The following is a 24,610-nucleotide window of genomic DNA, read 5'->3' on the forward strand; positions in this document are numbered from 1 at the left end:
ATTTGATGGTCAAGAAATTGATATGAAGGGGTATTTTTTTTTTTTTTTAGAAAATATTGGTTATCAGCATAAGACTCAGTACTAAAGTATATGTGGCCAGGAGGGGGTACAACATTTTGGGGTGAAAAGATCAAGGACAGTTTGTGATGGTTCTAAGGCTAGCTACTGAACAACCTATCAAGTTGATGGAGAAAGTGGATTATAAAACTAGATACTCTTCAAGATGTTCTCAACAAGCATACTATGGTTTTCAGGGATAAGCTTGGTTCAGTGAAGGGGTATGAGCTTAAAATTATTCTTAAATCAGATGCTGTACCAGTGGTGCACAAGGTGGGTAATGTACCTTTGAGCATCAGAGGGAAGTTGAAGGAACACCTGCGTGAATTATGTGATGAGGGAGTTATTAAACTGGCTGATTCATCCCAATGGGTTTCTTCGATTGTGGTCGCAGTTAAGAAAATGGGGGGGGAAGGGGGGGTGGACTTGAGATTATGTGTGGACTTGAGGTCTATGAGTAAAAACATTTTGGTTGATTGTTTCCAGTTGCCCAAGATACAGGATCTATTGGCACGATTGGGAGGTATGAAAGCATTCTCCACGATTGACCTCAAGTCCACCTATAGGTGTACAGATTTTTGTGGATGCCTTTCGGATTAGCTTCTAAAAAAAACAGACGCCGCGGAAGCTAATGTATCAATTGTTTGGGGATGTACTCGGAGTGTTGGCATATCAGGATGATATTCTGATAGGTTCAGAGTCAGTTCAAGAACATGTGCACTAACTTGATAGGGTCTTAGGAATCTTGGAGAATCACACGATTACAATGAGTAAAGAGAAGTGCAAATTCATGGTGGAGTCCGTTGATTATTTAGGACATAAAATTTCGGCACAGGGAATTTTACCCAAGAAGAATTTGTTAGCGGCTATTGAAAATTCACCATCTCCTAATGACACACCAGTTGAGATCCTTTTTGGGTCTTTGTGAGTACTATTCTCTGTGCACAATTGTGCTTATCTGACTGAGCCATTGAGGAAGATTTAGCGGAAGGGTGAGAAATTTCAGTGGCAGGATGAGCAGGCGCAAGCTTTCACTACTGTCAAGACTCTCAAAGGAGGCTCCTGCTCTTCATCGCTTCAATGAAGATGTACCTTCTGTTATTACTGTGGATGCAAGTGGGGTTGGCTTGGGAGCTGTTTTGAGTCAAATGGTGGAAGGTAGGGAGCATACTATCGCATTTGCGTCTAGACGACTTTGAGGCGGAGGTGAATTATAGTACAATAGGGAGGCATTAGCTGGTGTTTGGGGTGCCAACCATTTTTCAACGTATGTTTGGGAGAGAGAAATTACTTTGGTTACAGATCACAAGCCATTGGTTTATCTGTGGAATGATAAGGTTAATAAGACTATCCCTAGGTTAATCAGGTTGTTAGCTAAGTTGTATGAATTTAACATGAAAATTAAGCACATTGCTGGGGAAAATAATGGCAGGGCAGATTTCCTTTCCAGGTGTCCTATTTATAGTCTGACTGAGAGGAAGCAAATGGAGGATGAGGATGTTGTGGTGGGGATGATTGATGGTGTGTTTGTTTCAGGAGAGGTTATTTCCAGGCAGGTTTGGAAGGAGGCTGTGAACAGGGATAATTCTCTGTTGACTCTTAAAAAGTCAATTTGTGAGGGTTGGCCTGCAAGAAATTGTGTTCCTGATGTGATAAGACCTTTTGGCAAAGTCAAAGAGGAATTAAATGTGGAAGACAACCTTGTTATGAGGGTGGGAACGATTGATACCTCCTAGTGAATTAAGGTACAAATTGATAACATTGGCTCATGAAGAGCATGTAGGGATCACTGGCACAAGGAAGCGGTTGCGATTGTATTACTGGTGGCCAGGGATGGACACAGAAGTGGAACTGGCAGTTAATTGCAGGCATTTGCAAGGGGTCAGTTAAAGTTTGCACACAAGAGAAGTGCCATTGTGTCCGGTGCCATTTCCTGATAAGCTTTGGCAGAAACTGGGGTTGGATTTTATTGGTCCTATCGGGGGTTTTAATGAAGGAAAGAAATGTGTTGGTTGCAGTTGATTCATTCTAAGTGGGTTTCGCACAAGTTTTAAGGAGAACCTAATACAACCAATGTAACTGGATTTTTAAGGAGATTTTTCATTAGGAGGGTATTCCTAGGTTTTTGGTCACGGACAATGGGGTACAATTTTTATCACACCAGATGGTTGAATTTTTTAAAAGACAATGTTAAGCATCTTACTACTGCATTGTATAGTCCACAGGGTAACGGTCTTGTTGAGAGGGTGAACAGATTAGTCAAGGAGACTATACAATTGGCCATTAGTGCAGGAAAGAATGTACAGGAGATGGTGGGAGAAAGGATTTGGTGCTATGACGACACACCACATTCTTCTACTGGCATAGCTCCTTTTGTACTTTTGAAAGGTAGACACTCTTGCAATGAACTGTCTGAGTGGGTCGCACAAGAAACTTTGGGGAGTGTCATTACTTCTGATATCAATCAGGTGAAAGATAATGTGGAAAGACAGCAAGTTAAAAGCAAATTGAGATATGACAATCTCGAAAGTGTCAGGGATGTTCAATTTGGTGTGGGTGAAGTTAGAGTGAAAAAACCTCAGGTAAAGGAGTGTCGAGTTTCTTTCCAACTACTAGGGTAGTTGGAGTATTTAAAGAACAAGTTACTTACCGTATCCTGATGGATACAAACTACCTGTGGATTACTCACCTTATGAATAGAGTCCCAAAGCAGTACCACACTCGGGGTGGGTGCTTGTGATTACACCAAGAAATCCTGCAAAACAGATTGTGCAAAATGGCCGTCCCCCCGAACCTCAGAGTTCAAGCAGTAATGCTTTGCAGAGGTATGGAGAGACACCCAAGTTGCTGCCTTGCAAATATCCACCACCGGAACCCCTCCTTTGCCAAGGCCGAAGTAGCAGGCTTAGTCCTGGTGGAATGGGCTGATTCCCCCTGAGGGTATCTTTTTCGCCAACGAGTAGCAGATCTTGAAACAAAGGATAACCCACCTGGAGATAGTTCTTTTATTGACTGCTCTGCCCTTCCTCTGTCCAACGTACCCCACGAACAGCTGATCTTCCAGGCAAAAGTCCTTCGTCCTTTCAATGTAAAAACTAAGCTGCCTTTTAGGGTCCAACTGGTGAAGCCTTACTTCCTCCTTCGAGGGGCGAGGAGGTTAGAAAGATGGAAGGGTAATAGTCTGCCCTATATGAAAAGAAGTGACAACTTTTGGAAGGAAAGCCGCCCTGGTTTTCGACACCACTTTGTCTAGGAAAAACAAGGTAAGGGGGTTTAATAGAAAGAGCTTGGAGCTCACTAACCCGCCTAGCTGAGGTTATGGCAACAAGAAAAACCGTCATAAGCACTAAAAACCTTAACAGGCAAGAGTGCATGGGCTCAAAAGGTGACCCCATTAAAAAGGTCAAAACAAGATTTAGGTCCCACTGAGGCACATGAAAAGGAATGGGTGGAAACATTAAGTAAACCCTTAAGAAACCTAACTACAATAGGTGATTTAAACAATGAGGGCTGATCCGGAAGGCAAAGAAAGGCTGACAGAGCAGCTAAATAACCCTTAACCATAGCTACTGCACAGCCCTTCTTTGCTAAGTCTAGAGCAAATGATAAAATATCAGAAAGGCAGACCTTCAAAGGGTCAATTTGCCTTTCTCCGCACCAATCCATGGATTTTGCCACCTACTGGCATAAATGGTCTCAGTGGAGTGTCGCCTGGCTGATAAAATAGCATCCACTACATCTGGGGGAAAAGAAAAGGAACGCAGGTTGCCTGTTCATTCTACAGGCATGGAGGTGCAGACTCTAGAGGTGGGGGTGTAGAACCTGCCCCTGCGAGAGGTTTGCTCTGTGCGGTAGACTGAGCGGAGGGCACAGCAATAGTTGGAGAAGGTCCGTGTACCACACCCTTCCTGGCCAATCCGGGGCTATTAAAATAACCTGAGCCCGATCTTGGCGAATCTTCCTCAGAACCAGAGGAATCAAGGGTATATTGGGGGGGGGGGGATATGATATGAAATGTCTGTTCCACTGGAGACCAACGACCCTTGATCTCCAGGTCCCCCAGATGTGCTCCCCACCCTAGAGTAGAAGCATCCGTCATGACCGTGGCCATCGGCAGCAGCAGTGAAAACGGCCTTCCCTGTGAAAGGTTGCCGTTCACAGCCCACCATCGCAAATCCGCTGCAGCGTCTCTGGAGATCGTTAGACTCAGAGATCCCCTTTGTGTTGAAACCACTGCCTGCGAAAGCACCATTCGAGAGCCCTCATGTGCCAACGTGCATGAGAGACCAACAGAATGCAAGAAGCGAACAGACTGAGCAGGCATAAGACCTTGAGGACTGGAACGCCGCTCCATTTTGAAACATTGGAATCAACGCCTGAACATCCTGGAACCGCTGAGGCGGAGGATAGGCTCGATTCAATGTGTCCAGCACTGCCCCTATGAACAGGAGGAGTTGAGAGGGCTCCAGATGAGATTTGGGTACATTGATCGAAAAACCCAGCCAGAACAACAACAACAACAACTGAGTTGTCATCAGCAAGTGACGCAATACAAGCTCTGGAGACATGGCTTTGATCAACCAATCATCCAGGTAAGGGAATACCGATATCCCTTCCCTTCCGAGACTTGCTTCCACCACTGCCATCACCTTTGTGAAGACTCGAGGTGCTGAAGTAAGACCAAATGGAAGGACCACAAACTGGTAGTGTTGAGACCCCACCACAAACCAGAGATACTTCCAGTGCAACTTGAGAATGGGGATATGAAAATACGCATCCTGCAAGTCGACAGGCACCATCCAATCCTCTTTGTTCAACGCCAGAAGCACCTGCGCTAGAGTCAGCATTTTGAATTTCTCCTGCTTGAGTAACCAATTCAAAATCCTCAGGTCTAGAATGGGTTTTAAACGACCGTCCTTCCTGGGGATCAGGAAGTATCTTGAGTAACTACTGCACATTTTGACAATAGGGTCTGAAACGTCCAGCTGTAACAGGAGATGGTCTTCTGAACAAAACGAGGGACGGGGAGGAGGAAACTCCTGAAAGGGAGAGCATATCCTTTTCTCAATATTCCGAACCCATGAGTCCGATGTAACTAACTCCCACTCGTGGAGAAAAAGAAGCAATCTTACCCCTACAGGAGAAGCATGGTCGACAAAGGGGAGAAAACTAGGGCTGCTTCCCTTGCTGTTGTCCTCCAGAGGAAGAGGACAGTGTGCTGCTGGGTGGCCCCTCTGGTTCTAACCCTTCCCGGCCCTCTAAAGGACCGATATGGGAGGCTGGTAGGCTGCTGGACTGAGGTCTCCCTCGATAAACTGCCCCACGCCCAAACCCCCTAAACCTACAAAACGACCTAGAAGGGGTAGCAGAGGAGGCTTGCAATCCTAAAGACTTTGTGCCCAGCTATCTTTAAGGCGCTCTAGGGTAGAGTCCGCTTTATCGCCATAGTTTTCCCCGTCAAACGGCAAATCCAACAAGGTGGTCTGTACATCCGAAGAAAACCCAGGACCTCAACCAAGTGTGCCTCCTGGTAGCAATAGATGTACCCATTGCCCTGGCCACTGAGTCCATAGAGTCCAGGCCTGACTGACTTATTGGTTTCGCCGCAGCCTGCGCATCAGACAGGAGTTTCCCAAATGGTCTCTGTGTATCTTGCGGCAGATCAGAAACCATGGCTTTCGCGGAGTCCATGAGGGCATGGACATACCTACCCAGCACACAGGTAGCGTTTGCAGCCTTGCGAGCCATGCTGCAAGAAGAAAAAGTCTTCTTTGCGGATTCTTCCATCCGCTTGGATTCCCTGTCAGATGGAATCACAGGGAAGGAGCCCGGAGCCGAGCTTGTACAGCAAGATGCCTGGACCACCAAACTCTCCGGGGTAGGATGTAGTGATAAAAACCCCGGATCACTAGACGCCACTCTAAATCTCCTTGCCACAGCTCTATTCACCGCAGGCGACGATACAGGCTTCCTCCAAAGTTCTAATATGGGTTCCATAAGGGCCTCATTGAAAGGAAGCAAAGGGTATGCAGAAGCCGAAGAAGGATGCAGCACCTCCATTAAAATGTTAGTTTTAACTTCTGCAGCAGGCAATGGAAGTTCTAAAAAGTCTGCTGCCTTCCTGATCAGCTTGTGAAAAGAAGCTGCCTCCTCCATAAATTCCCCAAGTCCAATTCTGAGGAAGTATCCAGCCCACTGGCCGACTCCAGGCCCTGATACTCTCCCAAAGGCTCAACAATCTCTCTTTCCTCTAACAACTGCCTTTGATATTCTTCCTCTTTCAAGAGACGCAAGGACTTCCTGCATGACCTCAATCGAGCCTCCAACCTCGGCGTCGACATGGAATTTGCTGACGTTGAAGACACCGGCTTCAACACCTGACGAGGAACAGGAGAGGAAGGCTGACTCCGTTCGAATCCATCACCCGAATCCGGCGCCAGCACGGATCCTAATGGCACAGAAGATGCATGTGATTCCATCGGTGCTGGCTGACGGGGTGATGATATCGGCACCATAGATCTAGAAGGTGACGTCATGGGATTCACAGGACCCCGAGGCGATGTCAACGGCACCGGTCCGGTACCCTCAGCCAGATAGAATGGCATAAATGGCACCGCCTTGTACAGAGCAGGGGAGCCCAACTAAAATGCCAATGGACCCGTGGGACCAGCAGGGGCCATGGTGTTGAGGATAGTAAACATGGCATTCAAAAATGCCGCCGTATCCGCTCTCGGAGACGCGAAGGCAAGATACCGCTGGTCTCCCTCTCGCACCTGTACTTGCTGGCCATCGGATTCCTGGGCAGTAGGTGAAAAATAGAGGACTGTCCTGAGGTGCCACAACCTCAAAGACGGACAGCGCCGCAGAAGCATCAGGACTGGGGTTGCGGAGTCACCGTCACTCCCCTCCCACGGCGCCGACGAGATGGAGGCCTCTATCTTGATCGGCTCCGAGAGTCATGGCGGCACCGTTTCTTATCCTTCTTCGAGGATCTTCTATGGCTCCTATGACCCTTCTTCACCTTAGCCAAAAAGAGTTTGGCCTCCCTTTCCTTTAAAGCCTTAGGATTCATGCTCTGGCAAGACACACACTCCTGGACATCATGCTCAGAGCTAAGGCACCAAAGAATCGTCATGAGGGTCAGTGACCAACATGCGACCCCCACACTCTCTGCAAGGCTTGAAACCAGACTTCTTAGAGGGAGATATTGAAACTACAAAGAGCAACAAGATGAAACCTCCAACAGAAGCAAGAGCTAGGAGAACACCGTTAGCGCCAGAGGCACGGAAAAAAGGGAACTCACGTCAGCACGCTGGTGAGGACCTCTTATTGGCACAGTGGTGTCAAACGAGTAGCATGGAGCCGTGCAACTGTGACGTCCTCGTGGAGAGCTGGGAAGAAGATTTTCTGTTGGATGCTGGCACAAGGGTGAATTCATAAGGTAGTTTGCATCCATCAGAACATTCTGTTATTGCGGAGGGTGGCAATTGGTGGAATAAGAGGAATGCGGTGAAAGTGACAAGTGTGGTTCCTGGTGTGCAGTATTCAGGTGTTCGGGCTGGAGGTGAGTTTAATGGTAGTGGCCGTAATGGTGGTACTCAGGGAGGTAGAATCGGGTGAAAATGTGAGGCGATGCAGAATTCAACAGGAAGGAGGAAATGTGTGCGTTGGGCATACAAGTGATCTAGGAAGGGGCTCAGGAGAATATGTACAGGATAACAGGATGCAAGATGGTAGTGGAAATGTAAGCATGGATGCTGCAGGTGTTTTGGGTAAAGTTGAGAGGTTGAAGGGAGGTGTTAATCTGGAGGGTGTGGTTGATAGGCCTAAAAGAAGTGTTGTTAGACCTAAATATTTGAATCAATATGTAATGCATTAAGGAGGGTCGTGGCAAAGGTTCTTTAGCTCATTATATTTCAATGCAGTAAGATGTATATTGTAAACAAAAGTATGATATGAGAAGGCTGTTTTGTGTTGGGGTTTGTTTTTGTTAAGGAGGAAGATGTGTTGTGTTTTACATTTGTACTATTGTTATTTGTCTAGTATGAGGCAGTGCACCTTTATGGAAGGTTGCCAGCAGGGAGTTCTGATGACCTCATGGCATTCTGAGTGTCAGTTGGCTTGGACTCAGGGCTGTGAGGACGTTGGTGTTGGTCTGTGAAATAAACTTTCCGTTTTGCTTTGGGTACAACACTATGCCAGTTCCATCTACCTAGCACTCCTCAATAACATCACCAATAGGCTACATGTGATCCAAATTGAAACTGCTCGCCTCACATGAACTTCTGACACTCCTGTGTAACAACTATACTGAAGCAACTACTTAAGACCTGCTGCACCACTTTTAAGGCCATTAAAGGCATAACCCCACCCATCCGGTTTTCTGAGCAGGCAAGTGATGAGATTCTCCGGATCAAACTACCACGCCGCTTTTAGATTCTCAATGAACGAAATGGCTGTCTGGAGTTTTCTGTTCAGGCACACACACTTCCAGATTCCTTCCTGGATTTTGTATGATTGGAAACTATCTACCTTTCTGGAAGGACTTTAAAACTTGCCTATTCAGGCAGGCATACAACTAATTGGCAGTTCATTTCACTGATCAGCTATTTTTTAAAGCCTTTCCTGCCAAGAAACCATTTGTGTACGTGTACTTAACCAAGAATAAATAACAATGTAAAAGACTAGTGATGCTCAGGGGCAAGGGAATATGACCAGACATGACAGCCCGACACTCACCCACATACACGAGTGTGGAAAGCTTTCGGCCCCTCCTCCCTGGAACCTGCAATTTTCCCAGCTGGAAACTCCATCAGTGAAGAGTCTTGTGAATTTTTAACTAGGCTGAGATTCCTACCATATAGCACACCTAACTAAATCCCGACAGCACTAATTCTTAACATCTGTTGCAGGGCTGCTGAAGAAAAAAAAAAAGAAAAAAAAAAAGAAAACACGTAAGCAACATTTGCGATTCCTCCACTACTAAGGTATGTGTGAGCTTTTTTTTTTAAATTCACAATATTGTTTCATTTTTATCTAAATTTTTGTAAATCGGGTTGCTCCTAGCTTGGTACTTGCAACAGTCATCTTGCATTTGTAAAACCATGCTAGTTACAATGTATTAAAAACCAAGTGCTCACCCCACTACCAGTGTTGTACTGGGGTGGGCAGTGACAAAGGGCCTTTCAAGAAGGACACACATTCCAAGAGCTTCCGTTTTGAGACAACATCGGTAAATATAACATCTGAAAGAAGCCACCCATGCCTAATCTTGAGCACTGGAAGCTGAAAACGAGGGCAAGGTGAATCTGGTAGAAAGAATTTGCAGCAGAAAATGCCAATCAGAACAGACTCATCTCAACGAAGGCTGAGGAGTAAGCATATTCTGTACAACAAAAGTAAAGAGGATAAGAACAGTTGAGGGGGAAAAACAGGAGTGCCTTCAGGATCTCAACTATCCAGGCTAAACAGCCTAAAACAGAACCTAAAGCACAACTATGGTATCCCTAGGCCTAAGAGGGAAGAAAAGACCCGAGTAGGTAAAGTCCTTGCCTGACTGGATTCTCCTTTGAGAAAAGGGGTTCAAATAAATTAGAGATACTCTTACCTTACAGGCAACACCTGGAGGACCAGCCTTCAATCGAACCTTCCACTGTAAAAGGTAGCACACTGCGGTTCTAAACATTTTACCTAACCTCCAAAAGAGAAGGTAAAGACTGCTTATTATCAGAAGCTGCCATATTAATCGGTGTGTAATTGCGTAGGTGAATGTCATAGCTAGTTTCCTCGATCTGTAAATCAGAAGTCTGAATACGCCCAAGCCCAGCTAGTGGTTGTGGAAACTGAGAGCAGATTTTATTGCAAAATCAGACCAAATCCAGAGCAGCTAAGAGGTAACCTACTCATTCTTCACCCACAGATGACAATGCCCTGGATGAGTTAGGAGTGCAAAGCATCTCACACATGGAGTGCAAAGACAGTATGCTAAATAACAGTAGAAACACCTTGATGGAACTATCAGCACCCTAACAAAAGAAGGATAGAAGAATCAATGAAGGATTGTCTCAGTAGATCAAAATAGAGAATAAAGATTATGTGAAAACTAAACACTGGCTGAGAGTGGAATATCTAGAAAGTGAGAAGTTCTATGGTTTCTCTATGAAAATGGGAAGATAGAGGCAGATAATTATAGTTGCATAATTTTGAACAAATGTGTACATACTTTTGAACAGATTCCAAGTATGGCTGTATGTAGAAAAATGCTGGCTAATAAAAAGCAACCGTAGCACAGCTACAAAGGAATCATGCAGGCTGTGTGTCCTTTATTGTGAGACTGGATTCTACAAGAAAGAAATAAGTGGGAACACAACTAACAAAGCATCGAAAAGTAACTCACTTGTGACTCCAGTTTATCACAGGAAACATTACTGCATATATCAATACTAAATACTTCTGTGTGTGGATCCTAGGCAGAAAAGCGGGAGGTGCACAAGAGGAATCCAACATTGAGCACCCCCCCAACAAAGCAATAAATATCCCTCCTAGGTTTTGTCTCCTGCAAGCTGGTGGCAGGGGTGCAAAAAACATGGTCCACCCTTCTTGGAGTTTAGAATGGACAGTGTAGCAGATTTTTCCCATTCAGAATAATTACTGCCTAGGCAAGAGCCCAAAGTTCAGAATGACATTCCCAAAATTATCCTTTTCATTTTTTTTATTTTTACTAAGGTACACCAAGGCCAATTTCAGAGCTAAAATGTGTGCCTCAGCAAGCTGCCTCTTGAAGTATGCATGTCCACAGCAGGCACTGCAATTCTGCAAGAGGCATAATCCAGAATAACTCTGAGATCTGAATGAGGTTCTTTGTCTATTCCCTGTTGTAGAATAAGTGCATTCAGACAAGTTCACCATTTAGAATTACGAAAACAGACATCTGATGCCTGGCTAGAAATAAAGCAGTGAAGTAGAACGTAATAAGGAAACTAGGCATTGACTGTCTGATTGTCAAGAATAGGCACATAATGTAAAAAAAAAAAATGAGGAATCCTATAGGCTTCAGCTCCGCCATTCCCATGGTGAGCAAGGGACATGCAGAATACAAGCCATATCTAAGCAATCCACATGTACATGCAATACAATAAGGGCTTGACCCACCAAAGAGGTTGAGATATTAATTTATTACAGCTAGGGTTCTCTAATCTACCAACCACACGTCAACTGACTCAGGAAGACCCAACTTTTTCTTCTATGTTCTAATTTCCTTGACTGATCTAAGCTTGATTAGTTTAGCATTGCCTTTGTACAGAACAAATATTTCTCATTTTGTTACAGACTTTCATCATGTAAATTACACTATTTTACATTTACAATGTACTCTACTCAAGTTGTTTTTACTACGCATTATGTCGACAGAGGTGTTCACGAAAGTTAGACTACCATCTCAGCCAGCACTGCAGTACTATTAGCCCTATTCAGAACAGTTATCCTCTAAACCTTGGAGAAAAAAAATAAAACAAAAAAAACATGGATTAAACTAGGAGAGCAGAAACCTTAACATGTAGTGTTGCAGGGCGGCCAAAACAGCATGTGGACGGACTGTCTTAAATGATAGGACTAAAATCTTATACGTGAATTATATGCTAAATATAACCTCTAAATACAGAATTAAACTTACTACCTTTTGCATTTCCTCTTGTTTTTTCTTCAATTTCGATTCTTTTTCTTTTATTTTCTCTTGTAATTTTTTCTTTTCCGAAACTTTTGCGTCTGAAAGGGAAACCAGATTTTTTCATTCTAACAAATACTGAACTTATTCATACAAGTCAAGCAGAAATGGTCAAAGGATGCTAACTTCAGAACCTCAGGCATGGAAACTGCACATGACAATTCAAGGTTGAAAAATGTTCCAAATTGTTCTACTACTTGCAGTTTGGGCTATCATCCAAGCCCACTACACCTTAGGATGGAAGTTCAAACCTGACAAAGATGTCGCTGTATGTTTATAATAAGCTTATCTTGAAAATATCACTTATGTAATGAGGGACTGAGCCATGGCCCAGTGGGATAAGAAAGTCATGGGACATGCGATCCTCAGCTGAAAACGCGAACTCAACTCTTTATAAACAGGATTCCGATATGACGGGATAAGTGGATGAATCAGAGTGCCATCCCTAGGACAACCCACTATTTAGCATAGTTACTTGCTTCAGACTGATGATTGTAACCTATTACTGGAAGGCCAGAAGGGAAGGACATCAATGCACATCGGAACACAAAGCTCTAAATGTTCCAAACCACAAGCAGCTTTGTAAAGAATAGATACAACAGGAGAACTTTGCAGGAGTTAACTTATTATGTTTCATTTGTTAAATTAATGCACCCAAGTGCATCAGAATACAATACAGCATCCAGGAGAGTTCCTTTGTGAACCCCTCAACAGTTGCTAATCACTGGCTGTCTAAACGGAACATATCACCAGGGTGCGGAATTTTTAAAATAAATGTACTTGTCCAAGGGGCAAAATGTTCATGGAATCTACTTGTCTTGTAAAGAAATCCAGTTGTCCAACATACTACCTGTAAGTTAGCTGGTTAGAAAATATTGCTATTTTTTAGTTTATTAAAATGTAGATTTTCCTAGTAATTTATGACGGAAAGTCTTAATTTTATTAAAGACACGGAGGCGAATATTATGCGTTCTTTTCTTACTTTAATTTCAACAGCAGCAGTCAAGAAACTACAACTCCCAAGAGGGTTAGCTATAGACTAACCAATGGGAGCAAAACAGTAACTAGAACTGGACCAATAGGAATAGGCCATAAACCATAGAGAGCACCCTTGACTGCAAGCAGCCCTCTTTTCTTGAACGAGCAAGTCAAATAGAGTCATGAAACAAAGGGTAAATAAGTCCAATTATTGCAAAAGATAACGAAATGGAGCAAAAGTCTTCAAGCACAGTGATGAGCCGAGAGGGCGATGGATGAGGAAGCTGATCCTGGACAGGTTGAGATGACGCCTTCGGGGGTCTCTTCTTGAAGAAGGAACTGATTGAGCTAGCGGCGTTATCCGGAAGCTGGAGGCAATGCTGGAGTCGCTGGGAGGGAAAGAAAAAGTACATATTAATAGAAGTACTGTGGTGGGATAATATTCGCCTCCGTGTCTTTAATAAAATTAAGACTTTCCGTCATAAATTACTAGGAAAATCTACATTTTATGACAAGACCAGAGGGTCTATTATGCGCGTTTAAAGCTTGTCAATAACTAAGGAAGAAGCAGTTCTAACAGGTTTACAATAGAAGGTTTTGAAAACATTATCGTTTGACCAATCTGCCGACTTGAGAATGTCCTCTAAACTGGACCCAAGGGCAAAAGCTTTGGAGGTCATAGCCCCCCTGGAGGAATGTGCTCCCAAAACAGAAATATCTATACCCGCTAGAGACATAATCAATTTAATCCAGCGGGCCAAAGTTGCCTGAAGTCACTCGACCGTGAGGTTTTCGAAAGGAGATCAATAATTGATTGGAAGAGGACTTTCTCAGGTTAACAGTTCTTTTTTCATATTCTTTTAAACAAAGACCCACACATAACTTTGGCTTGTCTGGAAAGAAAGGATAGAAAACGGAATGTAAGTTAGTTTTGGTGCGTTTGGAAATGTGAAATAGGACCCCAGAAGGTAAGAATTGCCGGGCAGAAACATCTAAGGACCTAACGTCCGAAGTCCTTTTAATAGAAATTAAGCAGAGCAACATAGTAAGCTTGGCAGAGAGCATTTTAAGAGAAAGACTTGGATTATCTGGCCAGGAAAGGAAAAGATTTAACACAAGGGAGATGTCCCAGATATGTGAATACTTGGCAGAAGGGGGTTTGAAGAACTTGACTCCCTTCAGGAGACGACAGATCAAAGGATGGGACCCAATCGGGTTGCCATCAATATTTGAGTGGTTCATGGATATAGCTGATCTGTAAAGATTTATTGTGCGATAGGACTTACCTAAGCCCGCCTGGGCGGCTAGGAAATTAATAATGAGGTTTAGATCTGCTGAAAAGGGATTGGAACATTTTCCCAGACACCAGCTTGCCCAAAGAGCCCAGGCTGATTTATAGGCTCGCCTCGTGCCGGGTGCCCATGCGTTATTAATGAATTCTGAAGCTTCTGCCGAAATAGAATGGGTCTGCTGGGCAGACCGGAAATGAGCCAGGCTGAGAGTGTTAAAGAGTGGTCGAGAATCAGTTTGTGAGGGCAACCGAAAGGATCTTGAATAAGGGACGGAAAAGTCGGTAGTAAGATGGGGAAATCCACTGTGAGCTCGAGAAGGGGAGGGAACCAAACTTGAGATTGCCAAAAGGGAGTCAACAGGACGATGGATGCCTTCTGACGTCTGACCTGGTTCAGGACTCTGTTGATGAGGATAAAGGGAGGGAAGGCATAATTGAGGGATCCGGACCAATCTTGTAGGAAGGCGTCTGTAGCCAACGCTAGAGGGTCCGGGCGCCAGCTGAAAAAGTGGGGAAGCTGGGTGTTGAGTCTGGACGCAAAGAGGTCTACCTGAAAAGGACCCCATTTCCGTTCTATCTGATAAAAAACTGACTGGTGTAATTTCCAATCGCTGGAGTCCGAGAGATGGCGTGAATGCCAGTCTGCATTGGAATTCAATGAACCCGGTAGATATTCTGCTACAAGGGAAAATTTGTGGGACAGGCAAAAATCCCAGAGGCTCTTGGCTAGCAGGGCCAGGGGTCTGGATCTGGTGCCCCCTAAATGGTTGATGTAACGCACCGCTGATATATTGTCCATACGGAGCAGAATGGAGCATCGTGCTCTGTTTTTAGTGAAGCTTCTGATCGCAAAGGAACCTGCAAGAAGCTCTAAACAATTTATGTGCAATCTGGACTCCTCTGCGGACCATATACTGCCAGTCGATATTGAACCACAGCGGGTGCCCCAACCCGTGAGACTTGCATCTGATTCTAACACAAGATCGGGCACAGAGGGGAAGATGGATCTGCCGTTCCAAGCCTCTAAATGGGATATCCACCATTGGATTTCCATCTGAGATTCCTGATCCAACGAGACAAGGTCGGAAAAGGCCAATCCTCGAAGATGAAGGATTTTGAGACGCTGGAGGGCGCGGTAGTGAAGGGGTCCTGGAAAGATGGCCTGGATAGAGGACGAGAGAAGGCCGACGACCCTTGCGAGGGCCCTGAGAGAAATAGTATCTTTTTGAAGAGTTAAGATTAGTTCCTTTTTTATTGTGGAAACTTTGGAACGGGGAAGGAAAAGAGCAGCCGAAACGGAATCTATTTGGAAGCCCAGAAATTCTATTTGTTGACAAGGCAGGAGAACTGACTTTTCGTGATTTATCAGGAAACCGAGATCTGAGAGGAGTGTGGATGTTATCTGTAGATGGGTCAGCAAAGAAGATTTGCTCTGGTGCATGATCAGAATGTCGTCGAGGTAGATAATGAGCCTGATGCCTAGGGAGCGAAGGAAGGTGACGACCGGTTTCAATAGTTTTGTGAAGCACCAGGGTGCGGAGGATAGACCGAACGGGAGAGAGGAAAAATGATAAGTTTTTGAGTTCCAAAGAAATTGCAGAAACTTTCTGTGGGAAGGATGAATGGGAATGGTCAGGTATGCATCCTGTAAATCTAGTCTGACTAGCCAATCGAATTGGAGCAAAATGTCCCTGAGATGGATAATGGTTTCCATCTTGAAGTGTCGATAGATGACAAACTGGTTGAAAGATTTCAGGTTGATAACCGGCCTTAACTTTTTGTTCTTTTTGTGGACAAGAAATATAGAGCTGATGAATCCGGACGGGTCTGGAGTGCAAAGGTGGATGGGGTCTTTTTCTAAGAGAGATTGGATCTCTGAATAGATTAGAGAGGACATTTCTAGAGAAAACTTTGGAAAAGGAGGAAGACAGTGTTGGACGGGAGGAGAAAGGAGTTCGATCTGATATCCCTGAACAGTGGAAAGGACCCAAGGGTCTGCTGAGATTGACTTCCATTTCTGAAGAAAGAAACGAAGACGACCTCCCACGGGAGGGCCAGAAGGTTGGCTTACCTTGATTAACGGGCGGTCTGGAGAAACGTTGACCACGGTTGCGGAAACCCCTAGATCTTTGTGGATAAAAGTGGGGTTTAAACTCGTGGTAATAGGTAGTGAAGGAATTGGCAGATCCTCTTGAGCCTTGGTTCCTGTATGTGCGGCCGGTAAAGCGGCTCCTACCTCTACCGGCCCGGGAAAAAACACGTTGGTTGAAAACTTTGAGATTTCGTTGGGCTTTGTCCAATGAAGAGAATGTCGACACAAAACGACTGATGTCTTTGATGAAATTGTCACCGAAGAGTTTCCCGTCGGCCTGAATGCCAGGGTCTCGAGTGGCGAAGTTAGCTAACTTGGGGTCCATTTTGAGCAGAAGGCCCTTGCGCCTTTCATGAATAATAGCAGAGTTCGCATTGCCCAAGAAACAAAAGGCTCTTTGAATCCAAAGGGAAAGATCCAAGGGATCAATAGTCGAGTCCTCTAACCTGGCTGATTCGGCTAGATCGAAAATTCTTGCTAGAGGACCCACCACATCCAGAAGCTTGTCCTGACACGTGGTCCAGGCCCTGTCCACTCCTTTATGAGGATCCTTACCAAATTTGGTAAAGAAAGTGATAAGAGTCATCAATGATTGGGGTTGCGGTAATATTGGAATTTAACGACGGTCTGGGGCATTCGGATTTTAACTTGGATCTCGTCTGCTTATCTAGAGGAAGACGTAAGTGGGAAGCGATATAATCCCCTACATGGTCCAACGGGAGCCATTCTGTCGAGTTAGGATGGTGTATGAGAGATGGGTCAAACATGGGAACACCCTCTGAGTCGACAACACTGGTAGAGGGGTCACCAGCCGAAATTTTTATGCGTTTGGGGGAAGGGGAGGATGGGGAAAAAGTATCATCAGGATTATCGGACTGAGATAAATCATCCATGTCCTCGTCGTCCATGTCCAAAATTTTTTAAAACACAATCTTTTTTGGCGCAGTGATAGGTTTTGATTTTGCTTTGCATTTAGATTGCGATGCCGTATTTTTGGCAGGAATCCCCTCCTTAGGAGGCCTGGGAGGAATCAAGTCCTCAGTCTGGTGTGAGGCAAGCTCACTTCCTGTTTGTGCGCCTTTACTTAGTTTAAAAGAGGGTAGTTTTCGTTTTCTGCTTTCCCCCGCAGAATGGGCCATAGATTTGGACACCATGGACATGACAGAATTTTCAATATTTTTTGACATTTTGTCCATAGATGCTTTCATAGCATGTTTCACAGAGGACTGGATAAACTTATTAAGATCCTGTGTAAAGGATCCCTCATCCTCCTCGGAGGCAGACCTTGAAGGAGAACTCCCCAGTTCCATAATAATAAGAGAGTTAGTGTGGGCAAACACAAGAAGAAACAAGCCCAAAAGTGTGCTGTAGGCAGAAACCCAAAGAGAGGGTATTTAAGGGTGAATAGGAGCAACACGCTCCTTGTGCTGAAAAAATGGCTCTTCCCCGGGGCGGGGACTCAGAAGAACAAATGAGGAGCGAAGAGGCGTTGGGGAGAGGCCACGATACAGACGCTGTTCCGTGCGCGCTGTCGGAGACGCGCAAAGCCGTTCGCAGGAGGCTGGACGCTGGTTCCTGCACACGGCCGGAGAGGCGAAACCGAGGAAGGCTGCCTCTGACTGGAGGACCGGTAAGGGATTCCCCGTGCGACGCGCGTACAACGCGCTGACTAAACAGAAGGAAGAGCGCGATCGAACGCTCGTTGGAGCGCGCGCTACCACGACGGTTGGTGCCAGAGGGGAGGGGGGCTGGAAAAAAGGGGTAAAAACTGGATAAAACGGCCGCGAAGCGGTAGGCACCGAAACAAATTACTCCCCCAACTTGGTAACAACAAAATTTACGCTAGAAAGATAAATAACAAATACATCTGCAAACCATTAAGTACTTAGAAGAGCAAAGAGAGTACTCATCTTGACTGCGAGCAGCAAGAAAAGAGCTGCTTGCAGTCAAGGGTGCTCTCTATGGTTTATGGCCTATTCCTATTGGTCCAGTTCTAGTTACTGTTTTGCTCCCATTGGTTAGTCTATAGCTAACCCTCTTGGGAGTTGTAGTTTCTTGACTGCTGCTGTTGAAATTAAAGTAAGAAAAGAACGCATAATAGAGTCTCCGGTCTGGTCATAAAATTGCTGGGCAAAAGGAATACTTTGCATAAGGAAATACATGTTTGCAGCATAGGGAGGTGCTTTGTGTGTGATATTAGTACATTTTGAGAGCAAACGTTTCAATTTGTATTTTTTCTTAAGTTTTAACCCCAGAACTTTGCTGGTATTGGGATCATATTGTCCGTGCACTTCTGATATGGAGGTACTTCCCTAACATTGGAAACTGTGGTACAAAGGTTACATAAAGATCCATACAGAAGGGGCATTAACACTTTTCAATAAACTGATTACAACCAGTGATCAAAAATATTATAAACAATTTGCTCAACAGGTGCATTAACCTACTGCATTATCACTATGGTATTATAAAATGTGATCTTAGGGAATACAGATCGTTGTGTATATAGTTCTTCAATTTAGATCCATTACTTGTATACTAAATGTGCAGCCCGTTAGGAATCCAGTGAACTCTCTCTCAAGAGTTGGTATCAGTGAACTGCAGATTACAGTGAGGAGTCTGTGACAGGCACTTTTCTATTTGGCATCTGACAAAGATTTTACCCAATAACAGAGATTATCTTCTTAACTACTTTTTAATGCTCATTCTTTTCCCTTTTCCCGCCTCTCTTGTTCCCTGAACTGTGGGGTAATTACCTATCATTTTAATAACAGTTTTAATTTTCATTCCCTTTCCTCTTGTTTTTATGCAATTTCTACTTTAATTTTAATGGTCTGTCACGGTTATCTTTTCTCTCGTTTCCTCGGTCATTCCCGTTTTGTCTCACATCAATGGGTGGGTGCTGGCGAAGTAAAGAACAGAGCAGAGCAGAATGTTGCGGGAGCAGCCGTTTCTAAGGTTCAGATCATAAAGATCTCTAATAGCGTGCAAAGGCCCGGAAGTCGTCCAGAGAAATGCACAAATGTTCTCTCCCCCCCTCCCTCCCTCACGTTCTCCCTCAACCCCCCCCCCCCCCAATATCCCCCAATCTCTCTCTCTCCCGACCTGATCAGATGCTCAATCGGTGCAGTAACACAAAGACCATGCAGACATACTACTGCAGATTAACAAACCCTTCAAAGGGAAAAATACCCACTATGCACAAACAATCCTGCAGAGACAACATATACAGACACCCTCTCCTGAAGTGACACACCCACTCTGCAAACATTCCTATCTGCTGTCCCCACACCATTCAAAGACAGACAAGCCCTACGGACATATGTATATTGTAAGGAAATGCCTCCTTGGCATGGTTACCCCCTGACTTTTTGCCTTTGCTGATGCTATGTTTTGATTTGAAAGTGTGCTGAGGCCTGCTAACCAGGCCCCAGCACCAGTGTTCTTTCCCTAACCTGTACTTTTGTTTCCACAATTGGCACACCCTGGCATCCAGGTAAGTCCCTTGTAACTGGTACCCCTGGTACCAAGGGCCCTGATGCCAGGGAAGATCTCTAAGGGCTGCAGCATGTCTTATGCCAACCTGGGGACCCCTCACTCAGCACAGACACACTGCTTGCCAGCTTGTGTGTGCTGGTGAGGACAAAACGAGTAAGTCGACATGGCACTCCCCTCAGGGTGCCATGCCAACCTCACACTGCCTATGCAGTATAGATAAGTCACCCCTCTAGCAGGCCTTACAGCCCTAAGGCAGGGTGCACTATACCATAGGTGAGGGCACCAGTGCATGAGCACTGTGCCCCTACAGTGTCTTAGCAAAACCTTAGACATTTTAAGTGCAGGGTAGCCATAAGAGTGTATGGTCTGGGAGTCTGTCATACACGAACTCCACAGCACCAGAATGGCTACACTGAAAACTGGGAAGTTTGGTATCAAACTTCTCAGCACAATAAATGCACAATGATGCCAGTCTACATTTTATTGTGAGGTGCCCCCTGAAACCTTAACCAACTACCCGTGTAGGCTGACTGGTTTTAGCAGCCTGCCACACTCGAGACATGTTGCTGGCCACATGGGGAGAGTGCCTTTGTCACTCTGTTTAGTAACAAAGCCTGCACTGGGTGGAGATGCTTATCACCTCCCCCTTGCAGGAGCTGTAACACCTGGCGGTGAGCCTCAAAGGCTCACCCCCTTTGTTACGGCACCACAGGGCATTCCAGCTAGTGGAGTTGCCCGCCCCCTCCGGCCACGGCCCCACTTTTGGCGGCAAGGCCGGAGGAGATAATAAGAAAAACAAGGAGGAGTCACTGGCCAGTCAGGACAGCCCCTAAGGCAACCTGAGCTGAAGTGACTGACTTTTAGGAATCCTCCATCTTGCAGATGGAGGATCCCCCCCCAATAGGGATAGGAATGTGACCCCCTCCCCTTGGGAGGAGGCACAAAGAGGGTGTAGCCACCCTCAGGGCTAGTAGCCATTGGCTACTGCCCTCCCTGACCTAAACACACCCCTAAATTCTGTATTTAGGGGCTCCCCGGAACCTAGGAACTCAGATTCCTGCAACCTAAGAAGAGGACTGCTGAGCTGAAAAACCCTGCAGAGAAGACGGAGACACCAACTGCTTTGGCCCCAGCTCTACCGGCCTGTCTCCCCACTTCTAAAAGACACTGCTCCAACGACGCTTTCCCCAGGACCAGCGACCTCTGAATCCTCAGAGGATTGCCCTGCTCTAGAAGGACCAAGAAACTCCCGAGGACAGCGGCTCTGTTCACCCAAGACTGCAACTTTGTTTAAAAAGAAGCAACTTCAAGACAACTGCGTTTCCCGCCGGAACCGTGAGACTTGCAACTCTGCACCCGACGCCCCCGGCTCGACTTGTGGAGAAAACACTTCAGGGAGGACTCCCCGGCGACTACGAGACTGAGTAGCCAGAGTTGCCCCGCCCCTGAACCCCCCCACAGCGACGCCTGCAGAGGGAATCCCGAGGCTCCCCCTGACTGCGACTGCCTGCTTCCCAGATCCCGACGCCTGGTAAAGACTCTGCACCCGCAGCCCCCAGGACCTGAAAGATCGGAACTCCAGTGCAGGAGTGACCCCCAGGAGGCCCTCTCCCTTGCCCAGGTGGTGGCTACCCAGAGGAGCGCCCCCCCCCCCCCTTGCCTGCATCGCTGAAGAAACCCCTTGGTCTCCCATCAATTTCCATTGGAAACCCGACGTGTGTTTGCACACTGCACCCGGCCACCCCGTGCTGCTGAGGGTGTACTTTCTGTGTTAACTTGTGTTCCCCCCCCCCCCCCAGTGCCCTACAAAAACCACCTGGTCTGCCCTCCGAAGACGCGGTTACTTACCTGCTGGCAGACTGGAACCGGGGCACCCCCTTCTCCATTGAAGCCTATGCATTTTGGGCACCACTTTGAACTCTGCACCTGACCGGCCCTGAGCTGCTGATGTGGTAACTTTGGGGTTGCTCTGAACCCCCAACTGTGGGCTACCTTGGACCCAAAAACTTGAACCCCGTAGGTGGTTTACTTACCTACAAAAACTAACAAATACTTACCTCCCCCAGGAACTGTTGAAAATTGCATTAAGTGTCTAGTTTTAAAATAGCTATGTGATTTATTCAAAGTTCCTAAAGTACTTACCTGCAATTCCTTTCATTTGAAGTATTACATGTAAAATTTGAACCTGTGGTTCTTAAAATAAACTAAGAAAATATATTTTTCTATACAAAAACCTATTGGCCTGGAATTGTCTTTGAGTGTGTGTTCCTCATTTATTGCCTGTGTGTGTACAACAAATGCTTAACACTACTGCTTTGATAAGCCTACTGCACGACCACACTACCACAAAATAGAGCATTAGTATTCTCTTTTTGCCACTATCTTACCTCTAAGGGGAACCCTTGGACTCTGTGCATACTATTCCTTACTTTGAAATAGTGCATATAGAGCCAACTTCCTACATATATCCACCCATGTGCCTACACACACTGCAGTGAAAGACACATCACCCCAGAGTGTTCACACACAATCAAGCTCTCAGAAACCTGCAATAATTCACAGCACACAAACCTCAAACATCAAATCTCAGTAGACCTACGCTCCATTAATCTCAGTGGACCCAACGATAGAAGCTACTGCATGAGTCAGTGGCGGAAGATTAAGAGAGCTTCTAAAGAGAAAGGGACAGGGCTATGGCCCCCATCTGTGGCAGAAAGACTGTCCCTTTTTTTTTCTTTTAAGGGGTGAGGGCATTGGCCACCCCATCATGGCCCGCCCGCACCCCTATACTAATTGAAAAAATTATTCCCTGGTGTGCTAGTGGGATCGGGGGCTATTGCCCCCATGTGCCGCTCTAAGAGGGGGGGGGGTCTGCAAAAAGACTGCCAATTATTTTGAGGTTGGGGGCAGTCACCAGCCCATCACAGGGCCCCCCACCCTACACTAAATTTAATAAAATGTTCCTTAGTGTTCTAGAGGGGCAGATTCAGGGCTATTGCCCCATCCACTTCCCCCAAGGAGGGGAGTGGGGCAGAAAGACTGGCAATTTTTAGGTTGAGCGTAAGCGTTCGACCTGATGTATTCTTAAGTATACTTGCACTGTGGAAGGAAGCAATTTAATTTGTTGGTTTCAGTGACAATTATTTAATTCTTGCTCGCTAGTGGTCAGTTCTGCCTTTTTCTGCTCAGAGCGGTGACTAGCTACTGTATTGTTCACTTTGGGCTCTTTATTGCTGACACAGTTTTTTTTTGTTTTTTGTTTTTTAAGTTTCTTTGGTGGTCCCCTTTTATTGTGTGTTTTAGGCTGGTAGCTGCCTGTGTTTTATTGCAGCATACCGTTCCTCCCACCTCCTCCCATGTTTGACATTTGTTTTGGCTTTATTCCAGTGCTTTTGTCATACTCGGCTCCTAAAGTAAAGTTATTTTACTAAACAATTGGCTCCTAAAATAAGCTTTTTTTTTTACTAAACAAACACCATATGCCCTCGCATTGCAGAGTCCCTCTCGGTCTCCTGGGCCCCTCCATGCCAGCACTCATGATATCACACATAGGGCATTGCTTATCTCCTTTATTGAGGCCATAAGCCTTCTCAGGCTGCTCTGCTAACTTCATTAGAGCTTGGTTGAAATAAGAAAAAAAAAAAAAATCTTGTTTAGATGTTTCGCTCTTCCCATTTTATCAGCTTTTTCTTGGAGAGCAGTGCTTTTAGAAACTAAGCACATATTTATCATGCCGCCAGTATTAAAAATAGACAAATATGAGACTTCTTTTAAAAGTACAGTGCTTACAAGTTAAAAATAGTTCATCTCGCCATATAGAAGGTTAAGTATTAGTTCACCAAATAACCAGTCTTTTGTTTAGTGTTAAAGAAGCGATTAATAGTTTTCTTTTTTGCTAAAAAAAAAAAAAACACAACAACTGATGCTACTTTGTAGTTGCACAAAACGTTTGGCAAGCTTGTGAACTAGTTTACTGTCTCCATTGGAAGATTTTGTCTGCTGTTTTGCCAGACAAATTAATGTCTGCGTGTGAATCAGACACATCTGGTCACAATAGAGATAGCTATCTTTATTGTTCCTTTTGCGTTTCGCTTCACTTTACACTTTTGTTGTGCAGCCATCTCGGTTCTATCAAGAGGAATGTGTGAGAGCATTTCAATTATTTGCTAGCCGAACTTAGGGTTTTATAACATAGGTCATGTATTGTGGCAAAAGCAGTCTAAGGTTAATTGGAGGATCACAGCAAACTTTGTGCGCTACCTTAGATAATCTGAAAATGTAATGTATGTTAGGCAATTTTGTTGTAGATGGTCTATTGGAATTACATGTAATAACCAGCGCATCATTTTTGTTGGCTAAAACAAATGGATTTTAAGATAAGCAAGAACGCAAAAGCAAGAGATGTAATGTTAGAGTTATACTATTGGGCGACTAGAAGTTGTAATGTGTGCTAAATGTGGTAGCTCACAGGGAGTATTGGTTTTATCAGACAGCTTTCTTCAACGTGCTGTGTCTGGGCCTCGAAACGGAGTGCTTTATTTTACACGTTCCAATGGTCGGTAGGTGATGTTCAATTCGTACCGGGAGAGGTGGGCGGTGCAATAGTTGCACATAGAACTGAGGCCAGGAGGGAAGATTCTGCAGAATAATTTTGTGGTCCTGCCGATTATTACATAGTCTTCACGGCTATGCCAGTGGCCAATTTTTTTTTTTTTTTTACTGTGCATGATGTTGCCTAAAAACGGCCTCCACACTTCCAGCTTATTTTTTGTAAAGAATTTTTGTATTCATAAAGGACAGTACAGCCAGGGTGACCCAGTTTAAATATGTATTCTTTAGACTGGTAGCAAATATGAAATGCTTGTTGCAGTTACTATAAGATGTGAATATATTATATGAAAAAAAAAAAAAAATGAATCACTGCTTGTAAAAGGTGGTCATTAACTTTATTTTGTTTCATTTGTTTTGCACA

General features: G+C 45.0%; 1 protein-coding gene across 1 annotated transcript in view; it reads right to left on the minus strand.

Moving 5' to 3' along the window:
- The window catches only part of EIF3J (eukaryotic translation initiation factor 3 subunit J), a 105,915-nt gene that overhangs the window by 51,758 nt on the left and 29,547 nt on the right, over window positions 1-24,610 (minus strand). The window contains exon 4 of the mRNA XM_069222957.1: window positions 11,732-11,820. Within this exon, the coding sequence (XP_069079058.1) occupies window positions 11,732-11,820 (89 nt within the window). The remainder of the gene's footprint in view (window positions 1-11,731; window positions 11,821-24,610) is intronic.

The sequence above is a fragment of the Pleurodeles waltl genome, chromosome 3_1, assembly GCF_031143425.1.
Source record: "Pleurodeles waltl isolate 20211129_DDA chromosome 3_1, aPleWal1.hap1.20221129, whole genome shotgun sequence".
Lineage (NCBI taxonomy): Eukaryota > Metazoa > Chordata > Amphibia > Caudata > Salamandridae > Pleurodeles > Pleurodeles waltl.